Source organism: Osmerus eperlanus, chromosome 26 (assembly GCF_963692335.1).
Source record: "Osmerus eperlanus chromosome 26, fOsmEpe2.1, whole genome shotgun sequence".
In the NCBI taxonomy this organism is placed as follows: Eukaryota; Metazoa; Chordata; class Actinopteri; order Osmeriformes; family Osmeridae; genus Osmerus; species Osmerus eperlanus.
Genome location: NC_085043.1, coordinates 3,328,001 through 3,353,537, shown reverse-complemented (window position 1 = coordinate 3,353,537; position 25,537 = coordinate 3,328,001). Strand labels below are relative to the sequence as shown.

General features: G+C 40.1%; 1 protein-coding gene across 1 annotated transcript in view; it reads right to left on the bottom strand.

Moving 5' to 3' along the window:
* Positions 1-25,537, bottom strand: part of thop1 (thimet oligopeptidase 1) — a 91,472-nt gene that overhangs the window by 64,786 nt on the left and 1,149 nt on the right. Inside the window, exons 2-5 of the mRNA XM_062452669.1 lie at positions 25,250-25,456; positions 24,358-24,506; positions 17,655-17,759; positions 17,445-17,547 (exon numbers count right to left, since the gene is read on the bottom strand). Coding sequence (XP_062308653.1) covers positions 17,445-17,547; positions 17,655-17,759; positions 24,358-24,506; positions 25,250-25,456 — 564 coding nt within the window. The remainder of the gene's footprint in view (positions 1-17,444; positions 17,548-17,654; positions 17,760-24,357; positions 24,507-25,249; positions 25,457-25,537) is intronic.

Genomic DNA, 25,537 nt, shown 5'->3' with positions numbered 1-25,537 from the left:
CCGTATACTTAAGCCCGCCCATCCGTAAACGGAGTCGGAGAAGCATATTGCGGCCTTAAGTCGATCCCGTTTGCTTCGACAACAGAAGGGGAAACAACTAACGTTATCATTTCAAAGGATATCTAGTCAATCTGTTGAAAACAGTGTTGTGTAGACACAATAGATTTATTTGCACGTTTTTATTTCAAGTCTCCACCTTCGATGTTTCAGTGAGTGTTGTGTTTTTGTTCCGCAGCTTCACTCGTTGAAAACCAACCAATCAGCACGCAGCTCATCTATATATTCATGAGCATACCATAAAAGGAGAAAACCTAGCGTTTATTCCTGGGACAATTTCACAGGAAGCACAAGGGGGCATGGAACAGCACCCGGGCCATTTTCAGCCCAAACAATGTTACATACCCTATTCGAAGACCTTAAGGAACAGTGTGAAATACCCCCAAAAAACATTCAATTACCCCTTTAAAAGGGACATTGAGGGACCAAATCTATTAATTCACTACGTCAGTGGTTCTCAATCCTGGTCCTTATGACCCCCTAGCCTGCATGTTTTATATATTTCCCTGCTCCAACACACCTGATTCAAATGAATGGGTCGTTATCAGGCTTTGGTTGAGCTTGATAATGACCTATTTATTTGAATCCGTTAGTGTAGAAGGTTAGTGTCCTGGCCAAGCAGTACCTCATAGCAACCTCAGATCCTTTGTGTGGTGGCGCACCGTATCCTATAGGATTCTGGTTCCAAGTTAATATCCAAGTTAATATGCAATATTTTTTCCATGCGTGTCTTTCGTTTTTATCAAGGATAGCCTACCCAATGTGTTTAATTTCGTCCAATGTATTTTTTACTTTTTATTTCACATAATAATAGGCTAAGCGTTATTCCACCAAGTTTAAGAGCCTACGTCTGAAGACGCAGCGTTTTCTCAAGTTCATTGTCTTTTCGTCAATAAATTGATATTTCATTTGTTTTCTTTATTTAACCCTTATTTAATCTATCTTAACAGTCACAATTATTGACAGAATGTGTGGTGGTTCATGTGTTTACTGTATGCTTTGCTTCATGTCAGGCTAACTAGCCTAGATAACAGAACCGCATTAATAAAAATAGATTATCCGAATATTCAAAAATCATTTCAGATACTATTCGAATAGTGAAATCATGTCAAATCCCCATCCCTAGCCTCCTGTTAAATGTGCCTAAAAACGCCTAAACAGCATACCCAAAGTAAATTGGAAGCTGTTCTTGAACCATTTGGAGTACATGCATGTAAATGATCTCTTTTGAAAGCTGACACTCTGAAGTTATGTCCCCTGTTGTCAGGACCCCTGTCAGTCCTACTAATGTTGAGTAATAGAAGCTTGAACACAAGGAAAGTGAAAATTTCTATTTCCGCCTAGATTTTGTTTTGAAAACAGAGGCCTGAAGAGGCCTAGAGGTGGTAGGTATTAGCTGGAAGACTAAATTGGACCACAGGTTGAAGCCTTACCCAATTCAAATCAAAAGTCAAACATAATACCACAATATATTCATATTTGACACATGTTTTTATAAGAGTACATCAGGCATTTTCTAAAAGGGCCTTTTGGAGACTCCAAAATGACCCTTTGTATCCAAGGTCAAATACTCAGGATAAAAAGGTATTATTTTTCATAATTGTTATCTCTAATGAAAGGTGGTACTTATAACTATCATATATAATAGCTAAATCCCTAATTAGTATTACTGAAACACAAAAACTGAAGCATGAACACATTGGAGTGCTTTATCTGATTCCAAGGATTGGCGCACAAAGAACACTGATTCTGTCAACCATATTGCGGGGGGGGGGGGGGCAGGACCCACAGACCTAGTTGGCTTTAGAGGGCTGTCAACGGGGCATGGAAGCTCCTATTGGGTCAAACAAGGTGTCAATCAAAAGGGGAGGGTTCAACGGACATTTTGATGCCTTCATATTGTAAATACTCCGTTGCTAACCGGAGAAAAGAACACTTTTATGTGAACAAGTTGTTTCTTCCGTCGGCTAACTTGCATAATGAAACAAAGGATAATGGCTATTCATGAACGTAAAACATTGGATTTGGACGAATTACTTTACATGGTTAGATACTTTGAACCCTTGGGACTGTAAGCAGATCAAGTTTTGATGGCATGATTTGCACACCTGGACCTATTTGAACCACTTAGGGTGAGTAAAACTTTTTTCTTTGGCATTGTTGAAGGAATGTTCACCGGAAAAAGACGTTGACTTTGCTTGCTATTGCGACTTGATCTTGAATTAGTTTATTTCAATGGAAGCACAAGAATCGTAGCTTTCCAATGATGTATAACATGTGTAGCGTCTAAAAAATATATTTGTTAGAATTTAGTGCGTCGTAACTGAGGGAGGGGGAGGCAGCATTTTTGTCAAGCGGGCGAAACAGGAGCGATGACTAGCCTAAAATAATAACGCAGGCTACTTATCGTACAGTGCAATATACTGTTTGTGTCTGCAACAAACCTTGAGGTTGTATTAAAAATGACACTCAATAATAATAATATTAATAACAATAAACTAATATATAAACGACCGTCCAAACAAGAGAATGCTCCTTAAGAACTAGGCTTTTTCTGTTGTAATTGGGATACATTAGCTGTTACACAGGGACAAAAGATAGAATTAGTATGTACATCTAACTAACAATTGAGCAATAAAATCTCTGAAAACAATACATTACTTTGAAACCTGTATTTGGAAATTAACTAACAAACAACTATAAATGTACCTTATGCTGGTGGTAAGTAGACTATAAACTAACACATGCAATGTTAAATCACATACTATCAGCTCAAGATAGCAACAGAAGAAAACATCATGATTTTGCACAAGCGCGCTAAAGGGGAAACGGGATCTGAATTCTCCAAAACTGTTTGCAAACTCTTAATTTCCCTCTGTGCAATGGTTGTTCATAGAAAATATATGTACCATAATGTCTCTTTTTTGAGGGTGAGAACAGAAACACAATGTAGCTGAGTCTTTAGGGTTGCAAAACCGAGACGTTCTAAATAGAGGTTAATAGTAAAACCAGTGAATTGCTGCATCCCTACTTCCAAACAGCCTGAAAGATGTAATCACGATTAACCAGGTCAAAGTAATAACAATTAATCCTGTGCACAATGCAATGCCCGAGATTACCTTATTTATTCTATTTAGTCTGTGGATTACCTAACTCAAACATATCAACCTATCCAAGCTTTAAAGGTCCCATGGCATGAAAATGTCACTTTATGAGGTTATTTAACATTAATATAAGTTCTCCTAGCCTGCCTTTGGTCCCCCAGTGGCTAGAAATTTTGATAAGTGTAAACCAAGCCCTGGGTATTCTTCTCCGCCTTTGAGAAAAGCTCAAATGGTCCGATCTGGAATTTTCCACTTACGTTGTCATAAGGGGAAAGGTTACCTCCCATTTCTCTGCTTTGCCAGCCCAGAGAATTTGGCCCACCAATGAGAAAATGAGCTATGACTGTGCAAGCCGATATTGTTTTTTCCTCGAGAGACATCATGGCTTGCAAATGACCAAAGCATGGCAGTTAGCCCCACCTCTCTCCTCCTCATAGCATTTAAAGCTACAGACACAAAAATGGAAAGTAGTGTTGCTTTCGTCAACAAAAATTATGACTAAATATCGTCGTCAACAAACCTTTATAACTAGGGATGGGGATCGATAACCGGTTCTGTAAGTATCCGGTTCCAAATTTCTCAAAACCGGAAGATCAATAAGGTCCAAGCTTATTGATCTTCCGCTATCGAGACTAGGTAGGCTAATATAATGTAACTTATGTCTCGAGAGATAAGTCATGTCATTTAAATGAAATCACTGGTGCACAAACATGCATCGATTGTCTAATAAAATTACTAAATTCAATTGAATGGCCTGCCAACCGCCTTTAAACTAAAAGAAGAATAATTTAATTGGCTCACGCCCTACTTCATTTCTCATTTTGTTGCTAGCTACGATGGCTGAACGTACTAAGCGGTCAAAGGCTTGGCTACATTTTAATAAAGCCAAAGATAAGGACGAAGCGACGTGTAACATACGTTAGAAGATCATTTCTTGTAAGGGGGGCGGAACACTACTCCTCAACATTGTGCGTCAGCTAAAAGTAAAATGCATTCGACTGTCTTCGAGAAGCAACGGTGCCAACTCCAGCTGCTGGACAATCCTCCTCCTCCACCCAAGGTATGCATGGTGAGCGCAGTCAGCGCACCACAACTTCGTAGCAAGTATCCATCGTTGACAATAATAAGCCTCAATAATAAGAGCCAGGGCTCTACAGTGCAACTATTTCACCCGCATATGCCCCTAAAATTTGATGCGTGTGCGAACAGGATTTTTTTATTTTTATTAAAGTAGTAAAGACTAGCCTCCCCCGCCCCGCTGCTGATCATTCAAAAGATAGTCACCGGGAGCATGGCTCTGTGGGCTGCTTTAAACATCTTGTTAAAAAATAACAGAGATAGAACAAAATAGGGATGAGATAAGGAAAGTTTGGGTTTGGTTAGCTGGTCATTTAGCTATATCAGGTGCCTTTTGTTGAAACGTGTTAAACTTTTCATAGTCTTGAACAATGATGGCTTGTCAATGTCACTTTTTGTCAACCAACCAATCTAGTTGGACCAATCTAGTTGGTCCTACTAGTTACTCATCCAGGTTGTGGTAGTACATCTGTAGTGGACAATTGTAGATTTAGCCAGAGCCAGGATCCATTGTGCCAATATGTGCTCCTTTTATCCAGCGTCCTCCTGAGAGCAACACATTCCCCTTGTTCTATTTGACATCTGTTTTACTTAAGTTATTGTTATAAATGTTGTTCAGTAATCATGTTTACATAAAGTGTGGTGTTGGTTGTGTGGGTGCTGCTATATGTTTAACATTTGCCAAATTCATTCATTTAAATGGTGGTTAGCTCAAGCTCACCCCAGAAAAGTAATCGATAGTGGTATCGATAAAGACTCGGATCGTTAAGCAGTCTCGAAAATGGTATCGATATTGATACCATTGAAAACGAGACGAGACGCAACGTAAATGCTGGTCATGTGACGATAATTAAATGTATAATGCAATATTGTTGACGAATAAAAACTAGACGAAATGTAGTTTACAAAATAAAAACGAGACGAAATGTTATAACGTTATTTCGTCTCGTTTAGTCGCGTTATTATTATTAGCCAACTCATGAGGCTGTGGTTAATGTGTCTCATTTTAACGTTAGCTTTATACGTTAGCTACTGGTGCTGAAAACGACTGAGTGAGACAAACGTGTGTGACTAGCGTGTGTGTGTTTGTTTGTGAGAGAGTGTAAAGTGGGTTAACATGTGTGACTAGTGTGTGTACTTATGAGAGTGTAAAGTGGGTTCTTAGTTCCTACCTGACTGACTGCATGTGTAGCCTACTAAGTATCCCTTGTTGGCCAAATACTGTAGCTAGTTTTGTCATTCACATAGCAATCACACTGAACTGAATTTGGCATCAACAACATGACTTTGAATACATTTACATTTAGTCATTTAGCAGACGCTCTTATCCAGAGCGACTTACAGTAAGTACAGGGACATTTCCCAGAGGCAAGTAGGGTGAAGTGCCTTGCCAAAGGACACAACATCATTTGGCACGGCCGGGAATCAAACTGGCAACCTTCAGATTACTAGCCCGATTCCCTAACCACTCAGCCACCTGACTCCCTTTCTAGTACCTAGAATACCTTATTCTAGACATACATTTAAACAAATGGTTTTGGCATTAACATGCCTCCCGAGACTACTGCTTAGACTACTTCTGTTTTGATTAAAAAGAGACTAAAATACAATTTTCATTGACTTAAACTAGACTAAAATGTCATCAGTTTTCGTCAACTAAAACGGTCATGGATAAGTCTGACTAAAATAAGACTAAAATGCTCAGACTTTTAGCCGACCGCCCCTCTCCTCCTCATTAGCATTTAAAGCTACAGACACAGAAACAGCACGTCTTGAGGAAAGCTCATTGTGGGACTGCTCGTAGTGGCTGTAATTATGCACCAAGGCTTAATTTCGGGAAAGAGACTTCAGATACAGTATTATGGGACCACTAAGGCCTATATAAAAGCATCCAAAAACAGCATGTCATGGGACCTTAACATAAAGGAAAAGTGCAGTGGAGGCTCATCAGGGGAGGAAGAGGAGAATTGTCCTCCTCAGTGAAATTTGGAAGAAAAAGAAATTGTGAAACTATACTAAATATATTAATATGTCACCGGAAAATGTATAAAAAATACACAGTATTGAACTGAAGGTCTACGGTAACTCAACAGCATTCTCTGTGATAGAACTATGGTTCATCCATAGGACAGCTAGCCTCCAACCTCATCTGGTGGGCCGAACCATAGATATATATAGAGACTAGATGTCTAAAGGCCGATTTAAACTTCTGCTTTTTTACAGAGACGGAGACAGGGAACGCCCTCTCCGTCAATGAACACCCTCTCCGTGCCCTCTCCGAGCCCCTCGGAGAGCTCTACGTGCACCTCCTGATTTTCCTGACTATCCGTCCGTCTCATTTTACAGATACCCCTTGGCTGTGATGGGTCCGTATTAAGAACCGCTTGCGTCAGGGGCGGGGTTGCCGTGACCAACAAGAGAACAAAATCCTTTGACCGCCATTGTTGTAAGTTTTTACAATTCATATTTCAGCTAAACAGTACATGTAAATCAGCATCTGAATTAAAATGTGACAAGAAATGGGCAGTGTAGTTGCTGAAAATGTACTTATTTTATTGATGAAACGGCTAATTTGTAAATTTGCTATAACTTTTCGATAACCTAGTTAGCATCGCAGTGCAGCGCCAACTGCTCTTCTGGCAGTGAATTGTTTTCAGGACCCACAGCCTTCGGAGTACTATAAATTCACCAATCCGTCCGACTCCGTGCGTGCATCTGTCCGTAACGGAGTCGGAGAAGTATAATTCGGCCTTTAGGAGGAATCCTAATCAGGGCTCTAGAGTGCGACCAATTTGGTCGCATAGGGCGACCAAAATGTGTACGGGTGCGACTAAATGTTTTCCTAGGTCGCACCGGTGCACCTAACCTCCTCGCATCCGCTGTCTCTCCACAAACGAAGCGTTTGTTATCCTAAGACGGAACTGACACTCATGGTTGGATCATATCGTGGTCTAAACCAATCAGAGACAGAGATGGGGCGGGTCTTTGCCTCTGATTGGCTGTGGTCCAGATATTCCTGTAGCTCCGTGCTGTGTGATTGAAATTACGACCTGAGCACCAGATAGTCAGTTTAGCAGACCTGGGCATTGTATGGCCCGCGGGCCATAACCGGCCACAGGCTGTCTCAATCCGGCCCACGTGAGGTAAATCAAAAATGTAAAATAAATAAATGTGTTGAGCGGTAGTAAATATGTAGTCCTGAAAGACTACAGTGATCAGGCGATTTACATATGTGCGCTTGCCAACCTCACCGACAGGAGAGTTAGCTGTTGGTTAGCCCTCGAAAATGAAAAACTTTGCCACTGATTAACTTTTAACAAGACATGGACTTCTAAGTATCTGTTTACTGAGGTCAAAGTGAAAGCTGTGAAGAAAAAAAACTAACGCGGACATAATAAGAACTTGACTGATTCAGTGGGCGCGGGCTGATGGTTTGCTATTTGAACTGCAGACCCTGATCATTACCTGTCAGCTGTCCTTCGCATATCCACCTCAGACATTCAGACAGATTTCGATGCACTTGTTCAAGCCCACTGGATTTCTCTCACAGAACAAAATTAACTGAAAAAACGTATTGCTTTTTGTATAAAGTTGATCAATTCCACATATTTAACATACTGCAAAACAACTTTTCAGTGTTTGTGAAGATTAACTGGTTACAAATAAAATGAAACACTGTTGTTGTTGTTTATACTGTTTATTACTTCTATAATCTTTCCTATTTGACCTACACCAAAATCTAAAATATTTATATAAATATTTACAGAATATCCTTATTCTTCTGATAACCAGTAGCAGCTAATCAAAATATATCCTTTACTGCTTTTTACAATGGGAGAAAATGAATAGTGAGCAAATTGATGAGGCCCTCCAACACATTTCAGGTTTCTCATGTGGCCCCTTGTAAAAATGAATTGCGGACCCCTGAGTTACGGAGCTGGGCCATGGAGCTAACCCATGGAGCTAGGATTTTGATGCTAGGGAGAGTGTGGCAAGATGATTTAGCCAAGGCCATAGGGCAAGAAGGCCAAATTACAGGTGTTGGCCATCTGAAGGGCATGGGACAGCAAGGTGGGACCCGCTATAAGACTTTGAGACATGAAATGTTAGGTCTCAGTTCAGGGAAGCACTTTTAAACAGTAGCACTTTCTATTTTGAAATGTTTTATTTTGCTTAAAATGTTTTAGTTTGGGGACTTCCGGTATGCAACTGAGGCGATAGGCAGCAAACGAGAAGAGCTCCCGGCCAATTAAGCAAAATAACGGAAAAAATCCTAAAGCTGCAACTCGAATTTTGAAGAATAGACGCCATGAGTAATTCACAAAGTGGAAAGGGAAAGGAGAAAAAAAAGAAAACGGAGAAACAGACGGAAAATATGTACAACGAGGAAGAAGACGAACAGGTGCTACGGGCTAACGCAGCGGTAGCTAGCAATGCCGACCAACCTAGCTGGGTGTCTGAACTACAGGCTAGCTTTCATGCTGGTATGGACAAGATACATGCTAAAATTGACAAAGGCCAGAGTACAATGGACGCCAAACTGGACAAAATTGGCAAGCAAATGGAGGAGATGAAGCAAGGGCTGGATAGCCTTCGAGAGGAAACTAATACAAAATTTGAGTCCGTGGACGTCGACATGCGGGCGCAAAAGAAAGAGATCGACACCCTAGAAGAACGTACAGTTGAGGTAGAGGAATGGACTACAGAGGTACAGGACATTCTCACTGCTTCACTCGAACAACAAACTAAGCTTCAAGAGAAACTGTCCGACTTGGAAGGGGGGTCGAGGAGAAGCAATATTCGAATCTGGGGGCTGAAAGAAGGAGTAGAGGGAGACTCGGTCGCTGAATACGTGGACAAATTAATTCATAAGGAGCTGGGAATGTCGGAGGATATTAAACTGGATATTTAAAGGGCGCACAGGGCGTTAGCACCGAAACCACAACCAAACAAGCCCCCGAGAGCGATTAGTCAACTTTTTGAGGTTCGAGGTTAAAGAGAACATCCTCAAGACGGCCTGGCGATCGCAGCTGGAAGTCGAGGGTCACCGAGTGACTTTTGATCATGACTACGCAGCAGAAGTGGCGGCTAAACGTCGGAGATATGCGGGTATTAAAAAAATTCTAAAAGAGAGGGGGATTCGATTTCAATCCCCAAAGGACACACTGAGAGTGCACTGGACTGAAGGATTCAAAGTATACAACAGCGCTCAAGACGCAGCGAGGGCGATGCGGGAGAGAGGATGGCAGGTCCCGGACCCGGGAGAGGAGAGACCGACACCGCTGCAGAGACTGGAGGCAGCGCGCAAGTGGACCAAAATCGGGAGATGAACGTACAGGTGAGAATAGAGGACGTGAAACGCCACGGTGACCGATTGGGGAAGAGCATGGACACGAACACGGCATCAAATTTATAACTTTTGAATAAAGCCTATTATTTAGTGGCTTGACGATCCTTTTGAAAAACCGCAGTGGGTTAAAATAATGTATGGAAAAAGCACATAAAGCTCTTGGCCGGGAGCTCTGGAAGTTAGATGTTGGACACTTATAGTGAGCTTGGGAGATCAACGCCCGAGGAGATCTCCGCCACTAGGGGGGGCCCTCTCACTATGAGAGGCTTAACCCCTCACCTACCAACAGGGAACAGGGGGACATGTTTGAAACCCCCGAATGCCTTGGAAGTTCATGTTCTGATTGTTAAAATGTGTTTTTTAAGTTCAGCGGTTGCTATTATTTTACATATTGTGTTCTGTGACATGTGGAGAACAGAAGAATGCCTCAAGAGGAATTACTATGCAACGTAGGGGTATTAGAATGGTGTCATTAAATGTTAATGGTATGAACAATCCTATAAAAAGGGGGAAAGTGTTAACAAAATTTAGAAAGGAAGAGATGCAGGTTATTTTTCTACAAGAAACTCACTTGTCATCACAAGAACATGAAAAATTTAAAAGATATGGATACAACAATACGTTCTATAGCTCATTTAAGCAGTCTCATAGGAGAGGGGTGGCCACACTAATTAAAGACTCAGTGAAATTTGAAACAAGCAAAGAAATGTGTGACAGGGAAGGAAGGTACGTGGTGGTTAAGGGAAAAATGGATGGACACATGGTTACATTACTCAATGTGTACGCGCCACCTGATAGCGATAAGACATTCTTTAAGGAGCTTTTTGATATCATAGCTGTGGAAATGGATGGGATCCTGATTTGTGGGGGGGACTTCAATGTGGTACTAAACCATGATTTAGATACGACGAGTACAAGAAAAGCTAGGGCACATATCTCTAAGTACATGAACATACAACTGAATCAACTGGGAATTATAGATATATGGAGGGATAGGCATACACTAAATAGAGACTACACACATTATTCACATCCACACTCGAACTATGCAAGAATAGACTATTTTCTCATGACCATGGAGGATAAACACAGGGTAGAAGACTGTTCGATAGGTGTTACTGACTTGTCTGACCATAGTGCAGTGTATCTGACAGTGAATCTAACCGCTAGAAGAAAGAACACAGTCTGGAGGTTGAATGTAGGTCTATTGAATAACAAAGATCTAGTGAAAGAAATAAAAGGAGATATAACTAGATATAGGGAAGAAAATGATAATGGGGAAGTAAACCCAATTATTCTCTGGGACGCTCTGAAGGCAGTAATAAGAGGGAAGCTCATAGCACAAACAGCGCACCTTAAAAAAAAAAACTGGAACTGTATCAAAACTTAACAGGGCAACTAAAAGAGTTTGAAAAACAACATAAAAACACAAATGACCCGGAGGCACTGGCGAAGGTCAAAGAAATTAGAGGCAAGATAGATAAGAGACTATTGTCAGAGGTGGAGAAAAAGTGAGGTTTGTAAAGCAGACGTACTATGAAGGAGGGCCAAAAGCAAATAAATTATTGGCAAGAAGGATTAGGGTACAACAAACACTAAGCACTGTTCATAAGATTAGGAACCCCAAAACTAATGAGTTATTAAAAGAGCCAGAGGAAATAGAGGGAATGTTTGAGGAATATTATAGGACACTATACACACAACCAGCAGCATCAGATGAAGAGAGTATCGAAACATTTTTGGAGGGGTTAGACTTACCGTCGATAGGGGAAGGGCAGAATAAATTCTTCAATTCAGATATTACAGAGGAAGAGTTTGGGTATGCAATTAGTAGAATGAAGAATGGTAAATCACCAGGTAGTGATGGATTCCCATCGGAATTCTATAAAGTATTTAGGCAGGAACTTAACCCCTTATTGTTAGCATCATTTAGATACTCAATGAAGGAGGGCAGGATTCCCCCATCCTGGAAGGAGGCTATTATTTCTATAATATCTAAAGAGGGCAAGGATAAAGAAATGTGTAGTAGCTACAGACCGATATCCGTGCTTAATGTCGACTATAAGATCTATACTTCAATTATTTCAAAAAGATTTGAGACGTTCATGCCTGATATTATAGATGAAGACCAGACTGGTTTTATAAAAGGAAGGCAGGCACAGGACAATATAAGGAAAACCATTCACATAGTAGAGGAGGGTCAGAGGAGGGGAAATAGTGTGGTCTTAGTGAGTTTGGATGCAGAAAAGGCATTTGATTGTGTGGGATGGACCTACTTGTATAAAGTCCTAGGAAAATTTGGCTTTAATGGGGATTCTATCAAATGCATACGGTCACTGTATGATGAGCCAACAGCAAGAGTGAAAGTGAATGGTAGTCTGACGGATCGGATTAAACTAGAGAGGTCGACTAGACAAGGATGTTGCCTATCTCCAACACTTTTCGATATCTTCATCGAACCACTAGCTCAAGCAATTAGACAGCAGCATAATATCAAAGGGGTGGAAATGAGAGGATCAGAACACAAATTGGGCCTATTCGCGGACGATGTGATTGCATACATAGGACAACCAGACATGAGCTTTCCAATACTTATGGATCTACTGGAGGAATACGGGCACTACTCAGGGTATAGACTTAATGTGGCAAAGACACAGATTCTGGCTCTAAATTACACGCCAACAATAGGGATCAAAGAGAAATACAAATTGAGATGGGACTGTGAGAAGATTAAATACTTAGGAGTGAATATTACAAAAGGAGTAGACAAATTATATAACCCAAACTACACACAGCTCAATCAGAGCATTAAGGGGGATTTAGCAAGGTGGTCAGGACTGGTCTTGGACCTCAGCTCAAGGATCGAAATTGTAAAGATGAACATATTGCCAAGGTTATTGTATCTCTACCAATCTTTACCCATACCTATACCACAAAGTCAATTTATGGAGTGGGACAAGTGGATCTCAAGGTTCATCTGGGTGGGCAAGAGACCCAGGATTAGGCTTGCAACACTACAGTTACCTAAGGAGAGAGGAGGAATGGCGGTGCCCAGCTTCAAGGATTATTACTATGCAGCACAGATCAGAGCCGTTGCATGTTGGTGTACCAGTAACTACGTAGCCAAATGGAAAGATATTGAAGTGAGGGGGGAGGGATATCAAATTCAAGCGCTAGTGGGAGATAATGAACTATTTAAGAAACAGGAAGCCTTGCTAGACTCAATATCTAAGTTTACTTTAAACATTTGGAACACAGTAGTAAAGAGATACAAATTAGGAAAAGAGACAAAGATTTTGATATGGCTAACATGACAATACGTTTCAACCCGGAAAAGATCAAGGTTACAGGAGATGGGAAAGAGGAGGCATCACCGCAATATGCACAATGGTAAAAAAGGGGGAAATTCTAAGTTTTCAAAATCTAAAAGAGAGGTTTGATTTAGAGAGGGGTGACCACTTTAGATATCTACAAGTAAGGGATTATTATATAAGGGAAATAAAAATGGATACGGCCACCGAACAAAATTGAGTAATTAAGGTGCTGACTGATGCATATACAGCGGGGAAGAGCAGGGTTATCTCAGCCCTGTACCAAGGTCTGCTGAAGAGTAGGGGGAACTCTACTATGTATGTAAAGGAAAAGTGGGAAAGAGAGCTTGGGATCGAGATAACTGAGGAAGAATGGTATAATGTGTGCAGGATACAGCACTCGACAACTGCTTCCAGGTCATGGAGGGAGTTCGGGTGGAAGAACATCATAAGATATTTCGTAACTCCAAATATGAAAGGGAAGTATGTTCCGGAACAGAACGCATGTTGGAGGTTGTGTGGGCAGGAGGGGGGCAAACCACACACATATATTTTGGAAGTGCCAAAAGTTAGAGCATTATTGGGAAGATGTTTTGAAAGAATTAAAGGAGATAATTGGTTATGAAATGCCTAACACCGGCCTGGTGCTGTATCTGGGGAATCTGGTTCAGGAAAACGTTGAGGGTGGGGACCTATATCTGATAAAAGCTCTGCTGGCAGCCAGCAAGAAAACAATAACAAGAGCGTGGTACAAAGCAGATCCACCAACAAAGAAGCAATGGCTTGGTGTAGTTGAAGAAATATACGACATGGAAAGATTCACGTACATATTGAGGGTCCAGGAGGGGAAGTTTGATACAAGATGGGGAAAATGGGTAGAATATAAAAGAAAAATTAATGACACCACAGATTAGGAAGCTCGAAATCAGATCTCGACGTTGCATTTCAAGTAAGGAAGAACGCTTACATGTCACTGTTATTTCTATTTATTATTTTTATTGCCTTCTACTTTCCTGTTTTTGCTTTTGTTGTGGCTTTTGTTTCCTTTCAATGTCTTTTTGTCCTAAATATATGGGTATGTATGTATAAGAATTGTTAATCCAAGCACATGCAGCTCTATTTGAGACTATTCTTTATTCTGGATGTATTTCTGCATATATGTGGTTTGATATTGGTAAAATGTGCAAAAAAAACAATACAAATTTAAGTTTAAAAAAAAATGTTTTAGTTTGGCAGCTCAGTGAAGCACTTAAAATATTTTTATATACAGTATGATTGTGCTTCAAATAAAAAATATATTTACCTACACCTTATTCTTGTTTAAGATCATTTACATAATATATATGGGGAGTCAGGTGGCTGAGCGGCTGAGCGGTGAGGGAGTCGGGCTTGTAATCAGAAGGTCGCTGGTTCGATTCCCGGCCGTGTCAAAATGACGTTGTGTCCTTGGTCAAGGCACTTCACCCTACTTGCCTCGGGGGAATGTCCCAGTACTTACTGTAAGTCGCTCTGGATAAGAGCGTCTGCTAAATGACTAAATGTAAATATATGAATGTATATGGAGCGCAGGGATGGAAATACAATTTTAAAACAGCATGATAAAAGCGTGATAAAAAAGGTGACCTTGAAATTGTGGCTACGCAAGAAAAAATTTGGGTGCACCTAAATTTTGTGCTGGTGCACCTAAATAAAAAAGTTAGGCGCACCAGGGGGGTATTCGTCGTAGCTCGCTAAGCGGTTTAGCAAGCTAATTTTCAGGCTAAGATCAAAAACACCCCTCTTTTTGGTTCGTGGAAGCAACTTTCGATAAATCACCATAGTAACATATCAATTAGCACTAACCTGCTCCAGAGCAGGCTAACGTAAGTGTAGCTGGATAAGCTTGCCACACCCCCGGAAAATAACATGGCACCTCCCTTTTTGAGAGACCCAGTTGACCAAGGAGCTATATTCTAATTTGATTACCTTTCAATACCAATACAGTTGTTCGCGATCGCCAAGATCCTTTATTTCACACGGATGAGTTCTTGTTTGAGCGATATCGATTCAGCTGACAAGGACTCATTTAGCCTATTTGCGAGACCTTCTCGGGCCGTACATTGCAAATATATCACACGCCGCAGCAAGCTTTATGCTTTATTATGAGCTTATGCTGCTGTATGTGAATATGTAACGTTATGTTTTAGGAAATGTCTAGTCTTATCTGTTGTGCCTGTGCTTTTTATATGTTTCACTGTGGGAGAGTGGGAAACGTCATATCGATTCCTTTTTATGTCTTGAAATGTGAAGAAATTGACAATAAAGCTACTTGAAACTTTAACTGTGCTTCAGACTCTCTGCATAGCCTTGAGGTTTTTTGCGTCAGGTACATTTTTATACAGTATAGGCGATGCAGAAAACATTGGCAAAGCCGCAGCATGCGTTGCTGTAAGAAAAGTGTACTTGGCGTTTAACCAGCTGATGAATCAATTCATCATATTCCCTGCCATGTCCCAGTCAATGAAATCAAAGAGGGATTTACACATAGGCCTACATGCATACACATACATAGTACATGATATAAGCGCTTTCAGTACATATATCCTCATAAGTGTCTATTTTCGCTAGCAAGATCTAAAATGATGTATCATGACAGTTTGTATGATTTGGTCATTTATTATCACACTAGCATTTAATCATCACGGCAAACAATTACACTGCACTAAACTGTAAGTGTAAATGTAAAGTGAAAATAACAAAACCAGTCAGTATGATTACTTGAGCGAATATCATTCATGTCTTACTAAAACAGCGGCCACACGACAGGGAATGAGGAAACTGTTTCCTTTACTAAAAAATACAATGCGGGTCACGTGAAAAAAACGTAGAAAGACCGAGTCGGGAAATGAACGAATCGTTCCCTCTAGCGTTTCCTCTAGCTACCACTACAGAGCCTATGCAGGTCACGTGAAAAATGATCCAAAGACTCGTACCCGAAGACCGAGTCGGGAAATGAACGAATCATTTCTGTTTACTTGGACGAGCCTATGCAACAGTCCCGATGCGCGGCCACGAGAAAATGAACGAATCACTCTTTGAGAGGACTCGTTACTCCCGAGTCCTTGTAAGGATTCGTTCAAAATGAACGAATCGTTCACGAACGACATCACTAATGGCGGTTTTTGACTTAGCCATAATATGCTTATTGTCTTCGTAGAGACTCATTATATTAGTTTGCTCGGATGGCGAGAATATCACCGCTCTCTCTTTCGTCTTTTCCGCCATCATACCGTTAGAAAATCACGGTTTTGGTGATCGACCTTTCCTGCCTTTTGAAGTAGGACGTGCACGTGCAATTTCCCCAGTTTAGCCTGATTGAAATTAACCACATGATTTGGATGCGGATTAGCCGTTGACGAACCGATATTTGCTGTTCTCAATCAGCTCGCTAATGTTAACGGGCTAAAGGGACAATTGATTAACTTAGCTTCAACCCTTACGACGAAAGGGGCCCAGTGCAACCAAGGCAACAAGTTAGTCTGGAGCCCTGTGATGTGACAATAAAAAATTATTTAAAATAAATCATACCATTTTGAAGATTACGTAAACTGCAAATGTTTAGCTACTGCTCGACAGGTCTGCAAACGGCTTTGTAAACCGAGATTTGTTAAAACGTTTGCTAACCGAGACCGTAGGTCAAAGTTTACAAACAAATCGAGGCGACAAAGCGTTTGCTGACCTGTCGAGGAGTAAACATTTGGTTTCTTATATACTACAACAATACGTGGGAAGATCCCAAATCAAACACGTCGAATCTGGAGCAGACGCCATGTTGTCAGAGCAATCAGCTGCACTTGCACTGGTGACGTCACTACATCTCCAAGGCAACATATCAACAACATCAATTCGTCTTCTGTCTGCTTCAGATACTTCTTTAAAACGGGAAGCGATTGCGGGGCGTTTGCGGACCTGTGCAAAAACCATTTGGTTGTTTTAGTTTTTTTTTTTTTTTTCAATTTAGGCTACTTTGTTGCTGAGCAGATGCCACGTTGTTAAGGTCAATGGCTACATCTCCAAGGCAACCGCTTGTTGCTAGGTCCGTAAAAACGATTATTTACCTCTGCGAACTTTCAGGAGGTATATAAACGGATTTATTAACTTTTGAGAACGTCTTCTAGACCAATAGGAACAGCTTATTGGTCCAATTATTATACTAGTATATAAGAAACCAAGTTATATACTCTATATAAAATAATACTGAAATTAAGCAGAGAATGTCTGTAAATGATCTACTGCTTAACTTTTCCTAGAACTGTCATATGCACTGCGGCACTCGAAGGGGATGAATCCAAAAAAGAAAAACACAATTTCCATTCCATTTGCTGCAACTGTTTTCAACACTGCACCAAATGACACAATTTGGATGAAAACATATGATCGTGGATCAAATTATTAATTATGTTATTCTTTACAATAAAGTTTTTATTGACTGTTGCCTACAAGGTAAAGAAATCAACTAAGACACTTTCATAACCCACCTCAGGAAAGTTTGGCTTTTACACTCACCTAACTCTTCTCTGGTGAAAGCCAAGCTAGTGGTGTCCTCATTTAGATGCTTGTTGAAGTCAATACATAGGTTGCTCAGTTTTTTCTTGATATTCTTGATCATCTGTTACAAAGAAGCAAAATAAGTTTATGAATTTACGTTTTGAAAGGGTGAGAACATTGGATGTGAACTACTCTTGCCATTGCCAGACAGAAAATGTGTATATTTACATTTTGTGTCTCCTTGGGCAGATGGAGACCATTCCTTTTGCCAAGTTTGATAAGTCTCTCCATATACCTCTTAGATTCAGGGTTCAGGGAGTCCACATCAAGCTTCTGAAAATGGAGAAAGTGTTTATGAGAACACCCGATATAAAGTTCTGAGTTAGCACACTTTAACATAGGGCAGGATTATATATTTTTTTGCCATAAATACACTTCAATAAATGTCATTTATACACATCCCTTAAAAGGCAACATGAAAATATTATTTGAATATGGCAACATGATACCATCGTTGATGAAATCACTTGGGTTAAAGTTAGTACATTTACATTTAGTCATTTAGCAGATGCTCTTATCCAGATCGACTTACAGTAAGTACAGGGACATTCCCCCGAGGCAAGTAGGGTGAAGTGTCTTGCCCAAGGACACAACGTCAGTTTGCATGACCGGGAATCGAACTGGCAACCTTCGGATTACTAGCCCGATTCCCTCACCGCTCAGCCACCTGACTCCCTAGTAAGCTTGTTGACATAGTTCTAACAACAAAGTCAACCCCGCCCTTTCTCTCGGTTTAATATTTCTTTCCAAACTCTGTACCACACACACACACACACACACACACACACACGATTATAGCACAAGGGCCATCTTCACAAAACATTTTGTCTTACCACTAAAGGTTTTCTAAATATCAGAAAAAGTTCTTATATAATAAACTGAGAGACTGTTCAAACGCTTGCCTATATTCCCAGGAAAAAAGGAATTCTGTGGTGCTTCAGTGGCCCCTTTTAATGCCATCCTTGCACACCCTGAAAAGTTTAGTAAAATTGCCCAAAGTTCGTAGACCTACTGAGCTACAATACTCAAATTTGATCAAATGAATTTTGTACATGCGCTCTTTAAAACAATTTAATAAACTACAGTACCAGTTCAAATTTGAGATACCTACTCATTTTAGGGCATCTTTATTTTTAAAATGTTCTACTTTGTATAGTGACAATGAAGAGATCTAAACATGGACATAACATGGATTTTTTATAGTAAGGGTCAAACTAATATAAATATATTTTACATTTGTGATTATTGAGTGTAGCTATCCTTTTCCTGGATGACGGCTTTCTCAACTAGCTTTATGAGGTAGTCACCTGCAATGCTTTTCTAACAGTATGTTAAGTGCTTGTTCTGGGGATTGAACAACTTCATGTTGCAATGATTCACGATTCACTGTGCATTATCCACACACAGGTACTTACTAGTGAAATCAATAATTTAAACAGAAAATATCGATTTAGAATTTTATTGCTTCTGCTAAAATGATATGGTTGGAAATGCAGAAATAAACCCTGTAGCCTTCTCAGCTAAATTACATTAAACTGAACATTTCTATTGATAAGGAGCTGAATTGGACTTCCTTGGGAATGTTGATGTTAATGTTTCTACCTCAATCATTCTGTTTGCTTCTTGCCGGGGGTTTCCAAAATCTAGGATCAGAACTGTGTCCATAGCAAAGGTATGTTATTCATAGCAGCAGTCTACTATTCCAAAATAACAGACCATTGAATGGCAAGATAAACCAATCACAATTGAGTCTTCAACAAAGCAATATAGTAATATACTCCCCAGTCCTATTGCAATATCTAAATATTAAATAAATATCTCCCATGTGCCACCTGGCGGTTCTTTGGTCAACTTGCATTCATTCAGACAGGGAGGGGGAAATTCTGAATTAATTTGTGAGTCCGATGTTGACATTTCATGAGTAGAAATTAGGGCTGCACATTTCTTGCATTTTCCTAGTTGAACACATTAACAATCAATAATCGATTAATCAATAAGGACAAAGGATACAAAATGCACAGCTTTTCAAAGTTTAAGTTGTATTTAAACAATAATTGGGGCACATTAACTACAAGCCCAATTCCAAAAAAGTTGGGACGCTGTGCAAAATGTAAATATAAACAGAATGCAATGATTTGAAAATCTCAGAAACTCATGTCATTCACAATAGATAATTGAAAACATCCAAAAAAATGAAACTTAGTAAATGTACCATTTTATGGAAAAAATAAGGTAATTTGGAATTTGATGGCCGCAACACGTCTAAAAAAAGTTGGGACAATTAAAAATAAACAGTAAAAGGCTGGAAAAAGTAAGTGTTACTAACAAAAAAACAGCTGGAGGAACATTTGGTAATAACTAGGTTAATTGCCAACAGGTCGATAACATGATTGGGTATGTAAAGAGTATCTTAGAGGCAGCATCTCTCAGAAGTAAAGATGGGCAGAGGTTCACCAATCTGCGAAAACCTGCATCTACATATTGTGGAACCATTTCAGAATAATGTTCCTCAACGTCAAATTGTGAAGACTTTGAATATGTCACCATATACAGTGCATAAAGAAATAACAAATCTGAGAATTTGGAGAAATCTATATAAGGGACAAGGGAGAAAATTAATTCTGCATGCCTGTGATCTTCCGGCACTGCATAAAAAACAGGCATAACTCTGTATTGTAAATCATTGCATGGGCTCAGAAACACCTCCAGAACTCATTGTCTGTGAACACAGTTTGCCGTGCCATCCACAAATGCAGGTTAAAGCTCTATCATGCAAAGAAGAAGCCATATGTGAACATGATCCCGAAACAAGTGGGAAAACTGTTCGGTGGTCAGACAAATTGAAATTATTTTTGGAATGCATGGACGCTGCGTCCTCTGGACTAAAGAGGAGAGGGACCATCCAGCTTGTTATCAGCGCTCAGTTCAAAAGCCTGCATTTCTGATGGTATGGGGGTGCATTAGTGTTTGTAGAATGGGCAACTTGCACAACTGGAAAGGCACCCTTAATACTGAAAGGTATATACAGGTTTTAGAGCAACATTTGCTTGCATCCAGGCAACATCTTTTTCAGGGAAGGCCTTGCATATTTCAGGAAGACAATGTTAACCCAATCCCTGCATCTGTCACAACTGCATGGCTTCATAATAGAAGAGTCCGGGTGCTGAACTGGCCTGCCTGCAGTCCAGACCTTTCACCAGTTAAAAACATTAGGTGGAACATGTAACTGAAAATATGACAAAGACCCAGGACCATTGGCAGCAAGAATCCTGTATCAGACACAAAAGGGACAACATTGCTCTCACACAACTCCAACAACTGGTCTCCTCAGTACCCAGACATACAGTTAGGTCCATAAATATTTGGACATTGACACAATTTTCATCATTTTGGCTCTGTATACCACCACAATGGATTTGAAATGAAACAATCAAGATGTGCTTTAAGTGCAGACTTTCAGCTTTAATTTCAGGGTATTTACATTCAAATCAGGTGAACGGTGTAGGAATTACAATACATTTTATATGTGGCCCCCCCCTTTTTAAGGGACCAAAAGTAATTGGACAATTGGCTGCTCGACTGTTCCATGGCCAGGTGTATGTTATTCCCTCATAAAGGGAGTTCGTTATTTCATTGACAAGGAGCAGATAAAAGGTCTAGAGTTCATTTCAAGTATGGTATTTGTGTTTGGAATCTGTTGCTGTCAACTCTCAATATGAAGTCCAAAGAGCTGTCACCATCAGTGAAGCAAGCCATCGTTAGGCTGAAAAATCGTTAGCTGTTTCAACGTTGGCTGAATCTAACAACGCTTACCACCGGAGAAACAGCTTACTTTTTTATACAGTAACTGAACATGACAATATTCAACACTGAGAATAGCTCAATGGGCTGGCATGGTGACCTGTAAAGTATAAGGTAGTTGGAATCCAGCCATTATCTTTTGGCCTGTCATAATTTTGATTATCTGTTTAGTTAAACAGGATGACATCATTCTGAAATACGATGCACAATTTCACCTTGAAATGTCAACCGTTTCTTAACCTTTGTCCAAAAGCTGACCAAAGCTAATACTCTGCCCTTTCTATTCATACAATCTCAACAGTTGGTGTGTAGCAGAGAGGATAGAGAGACTGACTTGTAACCTTATGCTCATGAGTTCAAATCCCCATTCAGCCTGTTGTTGGCCAAACATGAAGTAGTTTTGCTCCCTTGTTGTCCAACTCTCGATCTTCTGCAGTGTACATAATATTTTGCCATTTTGCGGAGGAACCCGCATCGCTGCTTGCAGCTATATTTTGTATATTTTGTTCAGCTTTAATTTCAGGGTATTTACATCCAAATCAGGTGAACGGTGTAGGAATTACAACACATTTTATATATTTTATACCCTTTTTAACCCTTGTGTTCTCTTCGGGTCATTCTGACCCATCAGTCATTGTGACCCACCGTCGTATTGCGACAACTTTACCGCATACAAAAACAAAGTGAAGCCTTTTCTTTTAACCGTTGGGCTGTCTCAGACCCCCCACATTGCAAAGGTTAAAAGAAAATTATTTTTATTTGTTTTTGTATTGGGTAAAATTGGGTAAGCACAATGATGGTTCGTTATGAACCTTTGGGTCATGTGACCCGAAGGCAGCACAAGGGTTAAGGGACCAAAAATAATTGGACAAACTAACATACTCATAAATCTAATTGTCACTTTTAATACTTGGTTGCAAATCCTTTGCAGTCAATGACAGCCTGAAGTCTGGAACCCATAGACATCACCAGACGCTGGGTTTCGTCCCTGGTGATGCTCTGCCAGGCCTCTACTGCAACTGTCTTCAGTTCCTGCTTGTTCTTGGGGCATTTTCCCTTCAGTTTTGTCTTTAGCAAGTGAAATGCATGCTCAATTGGATTTAGGTCAGGTGATTGACTTGGCCATTGCAGAACATTCCACTTCTTTGCCTTAAAAAACTCTTTGGTTGCTTTCGCAGTATGCTTCGGGTCATTGTCCATCTGCACTGTGAAGCGCCGTCCTATGAGTTCTGAAGCATTTGGCTGAATCAGAGCAGATAATATTGCCAGAAACACTTCAGAATTCATCCTACTGCTTTTGTCAGCAGTCACATCATCGATAAATACAAGGGAACCAGTTCCATTGGCAGCCATACATGCCCACGCCATAACACTACCTCCACCATGCTTCACTGATGAGGTGGTATGCTTTGGATCATGAGCAGTTCCTTCCCTTCTCCATACTCTTCTCTTCCCATCATTCAGGTACAAGTTGATCTTGGTCTCATCTGTCCATAGGATGTTGTTCCAGAACTGTACAGGGTCTTTTAGATGTTTTTTGGCAAACTCTAATCTGGTCTTCCTGTTTTTGAGACTCACCAATGGTTTACATCTTGTGGTGAACCCTCTGTATTTACTCTGGTGAAGTCTTCTCTTAATTGTTGACTTTGACACAGATACGCCTACCTCCTGGAGAGTGTTCTTGATCTGGCCAACTGTTGTGAAGGGGTTTTTCTTCACCAGGGAAAGAATTCTTCTGTCATCCACCACAGTTGTTTTCCGTGGTCTTCCGGGTCTTTTGGTGTTGCTGAGCTCACCAGTGCGTTCTTTCTTTTTAAGAATGTACCAAACAGTTGATTTGGCCACACCTAATGTTTTTGCTATCTCTCTGATAGGTTTGTTTTGATTTTTCAGCCTAACGATGGCTTGCTTCAGATTCCAAACACAAATACCATACTTGAAATGAACTCTAGACCTTTTATCTGCTCCTTGTCAATGAAATAACGAACTCCCATGAGGGAATAACATACACCTGGCCATGGAACAGCTGAGCAGCCAATTGTCCAATTACTTTTGGTCCCTTAAAAAGGGGGGGGCCACATATAAAATGTATTGTAATTCCTACACCGTTCACCTGATTTGGATGTAAATACCCTGAAATTAAAGCTGAAAGTCTGCACTTAAAGCACATCTTGATTGTTTCATTTCAAATCCATTGTGGTGGTATACAGAGCCAAAATGATGAAAATTGTGTCAATGTCCAAATATTTATGGACCTAACTGTATACAGACTGTTGTTAAAAGAAGAGGGACAACTACACAGTGGTACCATGGGCTTGTCCCAACTTTGAGACCTGTTTCTGCCATCAAATTCTAAATGACTGTATTTTTTCCTTAAAATTGTACATTTCATCAGTTTAAACATTTGATATGTTTTCTATGTTCTATAGTGAATAACATATGGGTTTATGAGATTTGCAAATCATTGTATTCTGTTTTTAATTTTATTTTACACAACGTCCCAACTTTCTGGTAATTGGGGTTGTACAAGAAACATTCATAAAGCACAAACAATTTAAAATGAGCAGCCGGAGTTCATTAGCTACTAGTAGTAGTGCTACTTTAGTAAGTAGTATCCTATACTATCCTCAGCCCTGTTTGTCACTGCCTGACTGAGCAAGCAGAAAGTGCTTTGCTGTACTTGCGCTGTTGTTTATTTGGTTGTCATGACTTTGCGAGTAATTGATGTCCTTTCACGGTTCCAGTTGCTCATCCTCGCAGGTGTATTGCAAAGTAAATTCCTTGTCGTTTAAACTACTTGGCTATTAAAACTGTATTCTGATTCTGATTTGGTTAGATATGCTTAAGACTGTCTGCGTGTGTGCATGAAATTGAGAAAGTGGCACAATAAAGCCTAATAGAATGTTGGAATAGGATTTTTGGATTGCAGCTTCTCTGCAAAAATGTATGTATTAATCAATGTTACAAAATGCAGTCTTTGTAAATAGTTTCACACCCTGTAACTGGCATGCAGCTGTCATTTTCTCAGATCTGGGGAAGGGGCATTTGGGACAGATTCCACGACTCTCACCTCCAGGGCTACAATCCTCTTGTAGACATCCTCTCTCATGCTCATCTCTACATCAAACTCCGACAACTTCTTGTCAGCCTCAGTGCTGGCTGTGCGCACTTCCTTGCAGGAGGACACATGCTGAGGGAAATCCAGCATATTTCTCTGGACTAGAGGTAAACATCACATGCATTACTACTTAGATCACTTCAACTGAGATGCATCTATTATTATGGGTGACTAATTCTGTGAAAAACTGTGGTAAAAACTACACTGGTCCACACTTAGTTTGTAGAGGTACAAGGAATTGTATTTTGTGTCATTTAAATGAGTCTGTTACTATTCTGTTGATAAAAGGCTACAACCATGCAAGAGCTAACATACAACTCTGTCTATTTACTGGATTCAAAACAAAGCCAATGAACAGTAGGTTGTCGGCTGGTTTAGCTAGCCTTTATGTAAAAAGTGCTGATTTGTCTATACAACTGCATACCTCTTTCCTGCCAACGCAGACGTTTTGCAACCATTGTTGTTTAATACCTCCAGTCAGTATTTGGATTTGTTGAAATTGAATCAGATGGATCAAATGAATGAAGGTTACAACATCTCCTGAGTGTTGTTGTGAAAGGTGTCCCAGTTCTTATCAAAGTGAATAGTAGAAGGATGACTTCTAACCATTTTTTTTATTTTATTTAGGACTAACTCTTATTAACACTTAGCTCTTACTAAATTGTTAGAAATAATGAATACAAAGATGCAAATGCACTGGATTAAAGTGTTTGGTTTTCACCAATAACATAAAAAAAAACTGATAATGCATGCCCCTTGATGACTACAATACAATAATGGGAGAGCTGAAAATTAGGATTAGGGGCTCGACATTCAAATAGTAGTATGCTGAATTACCACTCACCTGTGTACTCCACCTCTACATCAGCAAGGGCTTTCAGTGTGTTCTCATAGATCACGGAGGTCAATTCCAAAGACCCAACCGAATCATAAACCATCTTGGTCTTGGAAATCAGATCATCAGAGAGCTGGTGGATCTGATCTGGGGTCAGGTCCCACCGTAGACGGTTGTTGGCACATACTTGTGCCGGACTACCAAATACTATTTTTCCTGTCAAATTTCATGAAAGAATTGCAATACTTTTACTTGGTTTACTTTCCAAGACAACCACGATCAATGTAGAAATGCTCT